At 35.3% G+C, this 12,645-nt stretch overlaps 3 protein-coding genes across 3 annotated transcripts; 1 reads left to right on the forward strand and 2 right to left on the reverse strand.

The window, feature by feature from the left end:
- The first annotated feature begins 1,025 nt into the window (after window positions 1-1,025).
- On the forward strand, window positions 1,026-4,228 carry LOC108331161 (transcription factor BHLH089). Its single transcript, XM_017565803.2, has 6 exons — window positions 1,026-1,226; window positions 1,712-1,918; window positions 2,095-2,160; window positions 2,241-2,309; window positions 2,415-2,492; window positions 3,819-4,228. Exons 1-6 carry the CDS (start codon window positions 1,119-1,121, stop codon window positions 3,990-3,992), a joined length of 702 nt encoding a protein of 233 aa, XP_017421292.1. The 5' UTR covers window positions 1,026-1,118; the 3' UTR covers window positions 3,993-4,228.
- Window positions 4,229-5,290: 1,062 nt separating this feature from the next.
- On the reverse strand, window positions 5,291-8,438 carry LOC108330698 (5-formyltetrahydrofolate cyclo-ligase, mitochondrial). Its single transcript, XM_017565207.2, has 8 exons — window positions 8,172-8,438; window positions 7,963-8,097; window positions 7,704-7,853; window positions 6,639-6,680; window positions 6,523-6,568; window positions 6,175-6,245; window positions 5,954-6,080; window positions 5,291-5,566 (listed from the first exon to the last, which is right to left on the reverse strand). Exons 1-8 carry the CDS (start codon window positions 8,353-8,355, stop codon window positions 5,554-5,556), a joined length of 768 nt encoding a protein of 255 aa, XP_017420696.1. The 5' UTR covers window positions 8,356-8,438; the 3' UTR covers window positions 5,291-5,553.
- A 123-nt stretch (window positions 8,439-8,561) lies between these two features.
- On the reverse strand, window positions 8,562-12,012 carry LOC108330219 (probable myosin-binding protein 5). Its single transcript, XM_017564719.2, has 3 exons — window positions 11,165-12,012; window positions 9,969-10,826; window positions 8,562-9,424 (listed from the first exon to the last, which is right to left on the reverse strand). Exons 1-3 carry the CDS (start codon window positions 11,898-11,900, stop codon window positions 9,216-9,218), a joined length of 1,803 nt encoding a protein of 600 aa, XP_017420208.1. The 5' UTR covers window positions 11,901-12,012; the 3' UTR covers window positions 8,562-9,215.
- Window positions 12,013-12,645: the final 633 nt, after the last annotated feature.

Below are 12,645 nucleotides of genomic sequence, written 5' to 3' on the forward strand. Positions count from 1 at the left end.
GACGGTTATCCTGATATTCTGTGATTACTCATTCTCAAGTAGAGAAGAGTAAGTCATGTGTGAGAATGACAGGAGGTCCTAGTCCATAAGGTGAACTTGGACGGAACGGACTAACCTCAGGTGACAGCTGTTGAGGGCATCCCAGCTATTACATCACCCGGGTGCAAAAACGTCGTAGCTACACAAAATTCATACAGTCCGGACAGTCAGAGTAAAGTGGTCGGTCATTGCATGCTTTGACTTGAAATTTTGATTGGAAGTGCATGATTGGATGTTACATGATTGTATATTGAATTATGCTAGATTTATGTGAAGTATAGGTTTTTCTGAATTAATTAAATTACATAAGCTTACCCTATTTTTCTGTCTTGTCTGTATTGTCCGTTCGGTTGTCTTTTCTTGTTGCAATGATCATCTTGTGGATGTGAGCAGAAGGAGAAGAGCTGCTGGAAGAAGCTCTGGAAGAAGTGGAAGTGAAAGCAGAACCTTATAACCGTTCGACCGTTAGGTTGAGTTTTATTTTGTAAAACCGTTCGGTGTAATCTTAGTTTTGAAACCGTTCAGTCTAGACTGTAGTTCTGTAAAGTTTGAATTGTGCAGTATTTTCGTAAGGCCGTTCAGCCATATATATGTACCTTTGCTTCTCAGAACTCTAATATTATTAATTGTGAATATTTTAGATATAGTTTTATGCTGGATTTTGGGATGTTACAATAATAATCTAACAAAAAAAATCCATTTTAACTTCTTGTAATAAATATTGAAAGAAAATACTAAAACTAAAAAGAGGTATTAACCTTTTATAAAATGAATATTGAGATTTGCAGTGAGTTATATATTATAATTTGTTGATGGTATCTTTAATTCAGTGTGGAGTTAAAAAAAAAGTTTGATTACAAGTGATGATGTGGTATAACAATAATTTTGAGGCAACCCAGATTGAAGGAGGAAGTAAAATGGTGGTGGTAATTTTGATGTGAGAATAAAAATAGGTGGAAAAGAAGGTATGAGTAAAAAAATGGAGTATAAGAGTAGAATATGATGGAGTTGCTGTTCTCTCTCAGTGTCACACTCATCCATTAACATACTTCATTACAGTCTCATGCTCTCACCTCCCAATGGATCCTCCTCTCATCACTGACTCCACATTCTCCTCTGCTTACACCCTCGCCGATATCTGGCTCGGAACCTCCCCTTTTCCCCCTTCCGACCACCATTTCTCCGAGGTCCTTCACTTTTCATGTCTTCACTCTATGCTTCAATTACACTTCAATACTTTTTCTACAACACTTTACTTCCTCAATTAAAGTTCAATGCTTTCAGGTTTTTTGCAATTCCCAAATGTTTGGAATTTCGCAAATTGCATCTAAGTTATGTTGTGTTTCTGTGAAAGAGTCGGAATTCAAGTTGTATGAACTGTTTGAGTGAGGGTGTTGTAAACTGTAGGGTTTACTTTTTTGGTGAATTTGAATTGTTGTGGTGTTTTACTGTTTGCTTTGGAGGAAAGAAAACGGAGGTTGGAAATTTTGAAATTTCATACTAAGAAAATTTGAAGGAAAGAAAAGTTTGAAGCTTTACTTTTAAAATTTGATTTTTCTGTCTATTTTCCATTTTGTTATTGGAGTTACTTTTTCTTTTTCTCTATTTTTCTATTTTCTTTCCAAGTGAGGAGCTGGGTTCTGATTGATCCATTGCGTGGGAATTTGAACAGAATGACTCTGGTAGCAATAAACGGATGAAGGTGGAAGGGTGCAGTGTTAAAAATGATGGTTTCAAAGATGAAGCAGAAACAAGTTCTGTGAGTGGTAACAAGTCAAGTGAACAAAGCACTGTACCTTGTGAGGCACCTAAGCAAGACTATATTCACGTGAGAGCAAGAAGGGGCCAAGCTACCGATAACCACAGTCTAGCAGAAAGAGTAACTCTTCTGTTTTTTAACTTCTTGTCTCTTACAAGTTTTGCCTGCTATTGGGCATTTTTCCTTGATGTAGAAACAAATGGAATGTTGGAACTTTTAGACATTCTCTTTTTCTTTCTTGTGTTTAAATTTGCTATTTTTCATAGGCATGCCACTAAACACCACCTGTTTTCCAGGCAAGAAGAGAAAAGATCAGTGAGAGAATGAGGATTCTTCAGGATTTGGTTCCAGGGTGTAACAAGGTACTCATAATATTCTGTTGGAATATCACAAGATTAATGCTTCTATATTTCCTTCATCGTTTGTTTGTTTTAATGTTCAGGTAATTGGTAAAGCACTAGTCCTAGATGAGATAATCAATTACATACAGTCGCTGCAGCGTCAGGTTGAGGTGGGTTTCTTCATCTTTCCATCACCTTTTAGTATTTTCACTAGATGATGTTTTCTTCTTAACTTCCAATCTAATTCTGTATGCCAAACAAATTGAGTTTTGTAGTTCCTTTCTATGAAGCTTGAAGCAGTTAATTCAAGGATGAACATGAGCCCTAACACAGATGGGTTTCCTTTAAAAGATGTGAGTCTATCAACTTTGATGTTGATCATACTGACTTCAAATATTCAATTAATTTCCACTTGCATAAGATTTAAACATCGTGCAAAATTGTATGTGTTGGCTGCTTAGAAGCTTTTGGAATCCTGCCGAAGAAATTTATCCTGATGCTTTGTCTGGGAAATTGTCTCAAATTATTCTTCTTGACTACTTTTATTTGAAAAGTCAAAAACTAATAGGATAAAATGATTTCTAACTTGTAAGTTTATGGATCCGTTTGTGACATTGTTCTCACCGATCAGTTGGCAAAGCTTAATTGAAGTCAAGTTGGTATGGAAGAAACAGAGAGGGAGAAAAGAAAAGAAAGGAATTGATAGAGGAATGCAGAACCAGTTTTTGATCTGGGAAACGAATAGATCAGAATCGGAAAACCGATGATAATGTCGGTGCATAGTTATCCATAATTGGGATAAAAACAGCTTTGTTATCAATCAATCTAATGGCTGTAGTATCATCATATGACATCTTCCTCAATAACTGAAGGCCAATCAGCAGAAAGGAAGGATTGAATCAGCATATAATTACCCTGATCTTGTCTCCCATTTAACATCCAGTTTAGATGGAACAACATTTTGAAGTTCAACCTTCATGGAGATGATAAAAGGTTGAAGCTTTCACCTACATCGTCTTGAAGCGTTTGAGAATTTTGGCTCCAATACTGTTGATAATTGTTCTTCATTTGTGTAGAAATGCATTGGGATGTGCAAAAGTGCAAAACTGCAATTGGGATTTCGGGACTCACAAATATAATGTATATGGCAAGATCTGTATCAAGCTACATTAGGCTAAATCCTCAGTAATTCACTCTAGCAAACTCCAAATTTAGCTCTATTATAAACTCGACTTGAACATCTTTAGGGAATGTGACCTTAATTTTCACCAGATTTAGAGTGCAATTCTACTTTTCATCATAAATCATAATTGTAGTTATTGGTGTACCAATCATGATCATGCATAAAAGCTAGTGGAAACTATAGATGTTTGATCTCACATAGTTTTGGTAGAACGGCCTGTGGCTTGATTTCAACTTCTTAAGAGGTGTAGTCACCTGAATCCACCATATAACCAAATTAGACAAGCACTAGTCCAAACCAATTCTCAATGAAAATGATTGGCAGTGTTTATCTCAAAGATGAATATTGTCAATCAGAACTATATTTTCTTGTGTCTCTATTTGTATCTATACCAAATTAGTTAGGCCTAAAACATTTTTTGGTAAAGAATGTAGTTATTGTGGAACTGTTTGTTCCCATAATATCATGATCTTGATCAGTTAATAAATTGTTTCAGGTTGGTGGTACTGGAATGGTATTTGGATCACAAGCAGCAACAGGGTATGCTCAGGGATCACATCCTGGATGCCTGCATATGCAGATAGGTGGTGGTTTGAGAGAACATGATTCAGAGGTGTCTCAAGGGAATGAAACATCATTTGATAGGTTTGATTTTCTTCTAAAAAACTAAAGGTAGTGAGTGGGTTGATTACACAGTGTGCTTTATTAACAACCTAGTTAACTGTTGCCGGATGTTGTAGGTTTGTATTTCCATTGTTATAGAATGATATAATTTACATAGAAAATGCATCTAAATAGCATATGCTTCGCTATATTAGCAATCAGCAACTAGAAAACAATCTAGTGTGGTTATGGTTTTTAGTTCCTGCTGTGATAGGATTCCTACCTCCTGATTTGATATGTATAACTGCATATATATATATATATATATATATATATATATATATATATATATATATATATATATATTGCAGGTATTCATTTGTGTATTTTGAATGATGACAAAAGCTTTGAATTGTTTATTTGTGTAACATAGACTTTTTAATCTTATTTTGTTCTTTTTTCAACAAACTTTACAACAGAATGAGATTCTTATCAATACAGAAATAAGAAAAATCGAGAGATATAGTCAAAATTTTGTAGGTAGCTATCATAAGTACTTACGACAAACACATAAAATCTAAAAAAAAAAGTCTGGTCTTACAATTAGACCACTCTGAAATATATGGTCTTTTTCAATCTCAAGTTCTAGATCGATATATATCTATAATGTCAGTATAATATATTCTAGACTTTTTAATTCTTTGTCCTTTCCATTTTGTTTTCAACAACAAAATCATTTTTTGCCTCCACTGATTAGAATTGATAATACGATGAGAGATATCAGTAAAATGTTTCCCAGAATGAAAAAGAGGTTCTGATAAACAAGTCTACCAAACAAATATCTTTATCTCCTAACAAATTGAATTAGACTTCACAAGTTTTTTTTGTGTCCTTTTTGACATTTTTATAGAAGAAAAATAATTTTTTCCATTAATATAGAATTGATAATACGCAAAGATATGTAAGTTAAAATTTGCTCACAATAAAAAGATTGAGTTTGTAGTTCACATATTTACTACGGAATTATTTTCTCATACCAAATTAAATCAAAAAGCTTTGATCTGATTAGAATTAGATTAAACTCTAAGATATTTAGTCTTTTTCAATCTAAAATAATTGAAATATTCGTCATCTTCAATATATATATAATTCTGAATATAGGTAGGTATTTCAGTAAAAAAAGAAAGATCTTAAAACAAAGAAATATTGAGTTTCTAGTTAATAAATGTGCCCCAAAAATATTTTATTTGTAAAAAATTAAATTGAGTTAGAAGTAGACCACACTAAAAAATATTTGGTCCTTACAATCTTAAATTCTAGATTGTTGACTATCTATAATATCCCACATGTAAATACTATTAAGGATATCAGTGAAAATCTTCTGAGCTTAAAAAAGATAACGTTTGTAGCCATTAAGTATACCACATAACAAATCGAATTGAGAGGGAAGAATATAATCTGAAAACAATCATTTAACGCAGTCCAGTGTCCCTCGATGAAATGGTTATCCTCTGTTATACAAGATCCAAATCCTTAGGCGCCTTCCACCACTTCAGGAACAGCAAAAATTTATTGAAGAGATACTGTTGAAAGTGTTCAGGATCAGCTTTGAAGTCCAGTGTCACTGTTTAGAGATCCATTCTGAAATTGCCCACAAGGTGTTAATCAATGCTCTTATGGCATGGATGAAAAACATTTAATAAACACTCCATTAACAAATCCTCGTGATCGCTTAAAGAAGAAAAAAATCTGAAGACTTTCTAGATTTACAGATATTAAATGCTTCTATTCTACCCTCTTATAAAAAATTAGAGGGTGAGGAGTTGGTATATCAGTGTCTTTCTGACTTGGAGATTACAAGTCCAAATCTTTGCATGCCTGGTAAGGCTTTATACATCTACCTTCCCTAGATCCCATGTGAGCACTGGATTGGTCTTTGTACCTTCATATTATAATTCCTTAACTAAGATCCTAAGGCCACTAATTAACAAATTCCCAAAGTAATTGAGTTTGATCAGTCAGTGATACCTGTTTAAGGCAGCTGAACTGATGGGAATCACACCTGCAGGAGATACAAGAGCATCAACCGGAAGATCAGACGGAGTAGTTGGTATTACTCCTTCATCCAGAATTTGTTCAGAATATGACAGTGCAACTGCAAATCAAAGCCAAATTGCCAGATCATGTGACACATGTTTGTGGGTATGGTTCAACCTAAATTATGTATCCTGCAAGGAAGAACTGCATACCAAGCAAGGGTTGCTTCCAATTCCGCGTCTTTGCCAAGTCTTGGTAATTCTTCAGGAAGGTATCATAGTAACTGTAGAAGGTGGATATTAACTATAACAAACTTGGACTACAATTTCATATCATTTGTTACAAAAATAATACAGTTCAGGATATGATAAGTGAAACGTCAAAAGCGAAACATAAGAGTTAGTAGTAACCATTCTAACAAACACAGTTTTGGCAATGGATATAAGACACGGCAGAATTACTAATTCAGCTCACAAATTTCAGAACAACTCAGAATTTATATAATGAGGTTGGTTTCAACTCTTTAGCTTAGAAAGGAGAAACAAATATAAAAACCATACCCTCCACCACGACCTAAACGTCTTCCAGCTCTGTCAAATGCAAGTCCTGGGAAAAAAATAATACAAAACGATCAGCTACATTCAAACTTAGACAATAAAGATTATGACAAACGTACCAGGTAAAAGGAACAAATCAACCGGATCATTTGCCTGCATAACTGTACCAAAGAGATCTTTCAAATGGTTGTTGATAATGCTAATCAGGATTATAAGAAAACACATTAAATGGAAGTCAACCGTTAAAGAATAAGAAAAATAAAATTAAATGAAAAAATTAGCCAAAATAAGGAAAGAAGGATGCACATAGCTTTTATGAAATCCAGTGGAAGCTGCTTTGTAAAAGCTAAGCTATTGTGAAGCTTTACTTTGTTGGTTTTTCATTAAAAAAATAAAAAGAGCTCACATCTTTTAGCTGAAAACCCCCAGTTAGAATAAGCTAACTGCATACAAATATGTGTCAACAGCCCACTGTTCACATTGACCCAAAGAAAACCCAGATACCTGACAATTAGATAAGTTTCCAAAAATTAGTCTCACGTGCTGTTACAGAGTACGGCCTCAAACAGTGGCATTTTTGAAAATATTGAAACTTCAATCCTAAAGTTAAGCAGCTTGTTTTTGCAAGTATGCTATACGTACGAAAGCTAAACAGCAAGATTTTAACAAAATTGAATGCAGCCCCAGTTAAGGTTGCAACATCAAGGATTTTGGGATCTGTGCGAGAAATTAGCTGAACTTTTTTGTCCTTGGACATGGTCTACCAGCGTCAAAAAGTTTCATCCCAGATTAAACTTCCTCGGCCGAAAGGTAAGTAAAGCCCGGCCAAAATTAGCTTCATTTGATTGCAATTTTCCACTATTTAAAATCACAACTAAGCCATAACCACAACTGCAAATTAAAAAAATGCTGAAGCAGCAAGAAGATCAAAACCAATCAAAATGGTTGGACGAAGATCGGGCGACGCATTTTATATCAATCAATCTCACTTAAAGTGTCATGCTCAATATACACAGTTTGATCTTCATCCAATTGTTCGAATTGATGAATGGGCGAATGAAAAAGAACAAAATCAGTAAGCTTCTTGCCATAAAAAATCAACAAACTTACATACATGATTGTATAAACACCTTAGCTTTATTTACTCAAAAGCCACGAAACAAAAAGGGGCAAAAGAGAAGTACCATCTTCACGCGCATTTCCATCAGCATCAACCGGAGCAGGTTCTAAGATGTCCATTGAGTTCGCAACTAGATCATCAATTCGAGATATGTGGAGCATTCGCATGAAACTATTTTTATCCTCCACGCGCGGCACATACAGCTTTTTTCCACCTGCACACACTCAACAATATTCGGAGGAAGCGCTTCAAAAACGCTCAACAACAGCTTCTCAAGAAAAAACACATATTACGAATTACTGCATTTTTCCAACAATTAGTACCATTATGTTGCAAAATTTGTGACAAGATTTTGAATGTGTCGACTTCGCGTAGCGCAGCGCAGCTTATGTAGGCGCAAAGCCTGCGACTGGATTTGAACCAGGGAGCTTCGAGAACAATGTCCTGAACGGCGTTATCTGAAAAATAGTAAAAAGTTGAACATACAGAGAGAAGTTTTAATCCGTGAAACTTAGACAGAGATTTATTATACCTTGGTGAGATCTGAGGGAGGGTTGAATGGACTTGAGGGTTTTTCTGACCTGCGTTCGGAGTAAGCGCTTTTGTTTAAAAACGGCGTCGAGATCGTCGTGGGTGGGAGTGGTGGTGGTGCTCATCCTCAATTGCCCAAACGCTGCTCTAGAGCAACACTGTGCAATCATCATCCTCGTTCGCATACTTCTTTCTCACTTTTATTCTTCATTAAAATAAATTGTATTTATTTATATTACATTATTTTCCCCACTCCTTCTTTCATTTGCATTTCATGCGTCCTTATGCAAATGGTTTGAGCTAATAATAATTTTTCTTTTATTTTATGTTTTAAAACCATATTAATAATTTGATAATGGGTGGTTATTCATTGCGAAAAAGGGTTAATAACTTCATTTAGTTATAAGAAAAGCTTAACAACTTATGAATCTGGAAATATATCAAGTTCAATTGACAAAAATAGGCTTATATAGTATTTCACAAAATGAAACAGTGTAGTATGGGGATGGTTGGAAAAGAGGTTTTTTATATCCTAATTCCTGCAAGACTTAAAAGCATTTGGGAAATTGAATTTGATTAGTATAGGCGAGTTTTAATGAATGTTTTACTGTTTGAATGGAATATAAAATTTACATTTCTTCCATGTAATAAAAAAGAAAAGGAAAGGTTGACAATAATAGTCTTATAAACAAGCAAACCCTAGACAAGTTTGTCCAAATGATCCTAGTAAAGCTAGAGAAGCCTAGAAATGGGGATCTTAAAAACCTATTACAAGACATGCTCAGAGTTTTGAAGTCTTTGACCTCTGAGCAATTTAAATAATTTACAGGGACATTCTTGAGGCATAAGAAAGTCATTCATGCTTTCAACACATGAGCTGTCATTTGGCAAAGGACCTTTAGTATCAGAATAACTCGGAATCTTTACCACAAGCAAGACTTTTTTGGTCTTTCTATTACAGGCTGAGCCTCAAGAAGTTCAATTATCTTCATTCTGAGCCTCATGAACACTTAAAGAGCCAGTTACTATAAAAGAAAAATAGGCATCATGCACTCTCTACCTCAAAGGAGTTCATAACAAGGTGACTGAGTTTCTCTATATTCTGTGATATCTCTGTCAAAATTTTGGTACCTTCACCATCTTTCTCATCTTTATTGGAAACAAGGTCTAAGAACCCACTGTTGGCTTCTAGAGCCTTCACTCTTTCAGCAAGAAAAGACAGTTCTTTTGGTAGAAAGATTTCGCCTCCTTTTCCTGTTACAACACAAGCATTGTGAGGAATGTTCATAAGCTAGACAAATCCTCCCGATTTCTCCTTCAGAGTCACTTGTATCACCACTATTTTTTCTCAAATTGCTGAAAAAGTTACTCCTCTAATCACCTTAATGTTACAATATTAGTCTTCTATAAATTGTTTTCAAATTAGTTTTTCTCTACATAATGTCACCATAGTATCTGCATAAGTTCCACCAGAGGAGAAAAATAAAAAGAATAAATGAAATAAGTTTCTTCACAAGTTAAAATGAGATTATGTATAACTTATATGATTTATCTTTAGCTTGTGGAGAAACTATTTTAACCTTTTCATTTTATCCTAAAAGTGTTTACTGATAAGTTTTTCCAAACAAATTCAAAATCTTCCAAGGACTAATGTAATGAAAGTTTAAATCCTTGAGGCAGTAACTTAGGAACAAAATTTCTCAAGGGCTAATGTGGTAATGTAGCTTTGGAAATGTTGTCTCCAATAGTTATAGAATTATAATACTACCTATTCATGAAGGCATGCCTGCTATGTTACCTTTCTCATTGTCTAAATTATTAACACTGTCAGAGCTAGACAGTAAGGAATAAACTCCACTTTCTTCGAAGGGTGTTCTACTTTCTACTTTCTTTATCCGGCCAAGAAGATATGTTCTCTCTGCTTTAAAATCTTTGACTGATTCACTGTGTCTTATCTCTCCATTTTCTGCCTGAGATGACACAACTTGACTAGAGTTGAGATCCTTTTCTTCTCCGTTATCATGACCTTCATTGAAACTAAATGAAGAGTTGTTACCAAGGGACGAGATAGTTTCCCTACTAGAAGCATTTCCTTCTGCTAAGCATCCATATTGTTTCTTATAAATCTCCAATTCAGCTTGTAAAGATTTCATTGCTTCCTCTCTCTTGAGAAGCATATCATTACTTGCTTGCAGGGCTTCTTCATCATACTCAGCCTGCTCTTCCATCATTCTCTGATACTGCAAAGCCTCCATTTGCACAGCTGCCTTTTCAGCCTGTAGCCGAGTGATCATGGCCATTGCATTGTTGGCAGCAACAGCTGAAGCACTTCTTTCTTCATCTAGCTCCATGTACAAAGCCATGAGTGATTTGCGATCCAAACGAACTTGTCTGTTCAAATTGCTTAAGATGGCATCATCAAAATCACTTTGGGTTACCTCATTAGACTCAGAGGCAAATTCTGTCTTTTCCAGTGGTGATTTCCTGGTAATTCTGTAAGTCCATCTGGGACTGTTGTTTGCAGAATCAGTGAGTGGGATACCAAAGAACTTATTGCCCCTTGTAAAAGTCGGGGTGAATTTGCTGGACTCATCATTCAGATCATCAAGTTCTGACAATACGGGAGGCATTGAGACAGATTTGTGGTCGTCCCTTACTGTATGGAACAAAATCATTATTTTATACCATGTCATGAGTAAATGTTCAGTGTCTATTGGCACAAGTGATCAAAAGTAGGATTAAATGAAATAATAACAGTAAAGTTTTTTGTTGCCCCAATGAAGAAGTTGTCTTAATATTGTTCACGCAATGTGTTTGTGCAGCCCTTTATTTATTCCAAATAAAGCATATGTAGCACAATAAAAACTAAAATACGGCCAGAAAGACATCGTTTTTTGATATAATCTGCAGAAGCATGGTATCAGGAAATCCTAGTTTCATGTCACATTTAAAGCAAACTCCAAAGAAAGAAAATCTAGTTTTGCATATACTCACATTTAACATTCGGACTATTTATATTGAAGTCATCCTCGTGAAGCTCGGAATCGTGATATGACATAAACTTCAGTTCTTTGTACCTCATGTGAGGCAATTCCAGAGAATGAGAGTCCTCGCTTTTTGATGATGAAAATGGAAAAGCTCGCGGTGAAGGATTCGGGGCTCGCGCAAACGATGAAGAGTGCTTCACTTTTGCATTGGTAGTCTTCATTTTCAAAGGCTCTCCACAGCAAGAACACCTTTGATTGTTGAATCTGTCAACCTGCATGAACCCATCATCCTTCAAACTCAACTGAATCGGCTGGCCATCCTGAACAAAGCACTCCAAATCCTTGTGCAAAATCCCCACAAGGGACTTGTATGTGTCACAATCCGATTCCTTCTCGGTTGCAAATGAAAGAAGGCACCCCTCACACATTTTCCTTATGTCAGAGAGCTTCTTGTGGTTGTGACAAAAAGCCAAAGACGACATGTCCTTCTTGTGAGCCTCACAAACAGACTCATTGTAATAGAAATCATGATTTCTGTGAACCAGAACATGATCAAACCTGGTGCACAGCCAGCAAGGGATATGCAATTCAAAGAATCTTGCATACTCATTGGCCGCAAATGCAAGAAACCCATCAAGGAAGAGTATGAATATCAGCACCCATTCAAGCAACACATAGATCACAAAATGTGTGAACCTCCCCATTTCTTGCTCAACAAAAGTAGAAAATGATCGAGTAGCCATGTTGGTAATTTTCTTTCCTTTTTGTTTTTCTGTTTTTATTTTGTTTTCTCTGTCCTTATTAACAGCCCAACAGCATGCAGATCAATGCAACAAAACAGCAAAACTTGTGTAATCTGTGATGCTGCCGAAGATCAAACAAAAAAAAAATAAAAATAAAAGTGGGTGTGGATTAAGAAAGAAAAAGATAGGAACTTAGAATGTGGGAAGAAGGAGACCTTGGTTGGGGATGAGACCAAGATCTTTCTCTCAGCGTGTGTCTCTCTTAGTGGCACGTTTGCTAAGGAAAGAAAAGAGAATGTGAAAGGTGGAACTCAATTAGCCGTAAATAGAAGAAACATTTGCTGTTAAAACCAATGGAGGCTGTTAGGCAGAAAATTACCTGAAATAACGGTCTATCATGCCTCTCCCAATTTTCTTCCCAATTACAAAAACAGATACATCTTCTTTTTCCCATGCCAAAGCCTTTTTGCTCCAAATTCGTTAAAATGAATACTAATTATTAATTATACATTTATTAGATCTTGTATTTAAATTTCATGAACTCCTGTACATGTATTCAGTAAAAATAATTGGTACTCTTCATATTTCAGACATACTTGTAGATATTCATATAATGCACTAAATTCAAGTGAACTAAAAGTATTACTCATTATAGTAACTGGTCAAATACTCTAGTAAATTAGAATAAACCTGATACAACTAAAATCGAGTTTCTTCGTCAACGTCAATAAGAGAAAAGGAATAA

The sequence above is a fragment of the Vigna angularis genome, chromosome 4, assembly GCF_016808095.1.
Source record: "Vigna angularis cultivar LongXiaoDou No.4 chromosome 4, ASM1680809v1, whole genome shotgun sequence".
In the NCBI taxonomy this organism is placed as follows: Eukaryota; Viridiplantae; Streptophyta; class Magnoliopsida; order Fabales; family Fabaceae; genus Vigna; species Vigna angularis.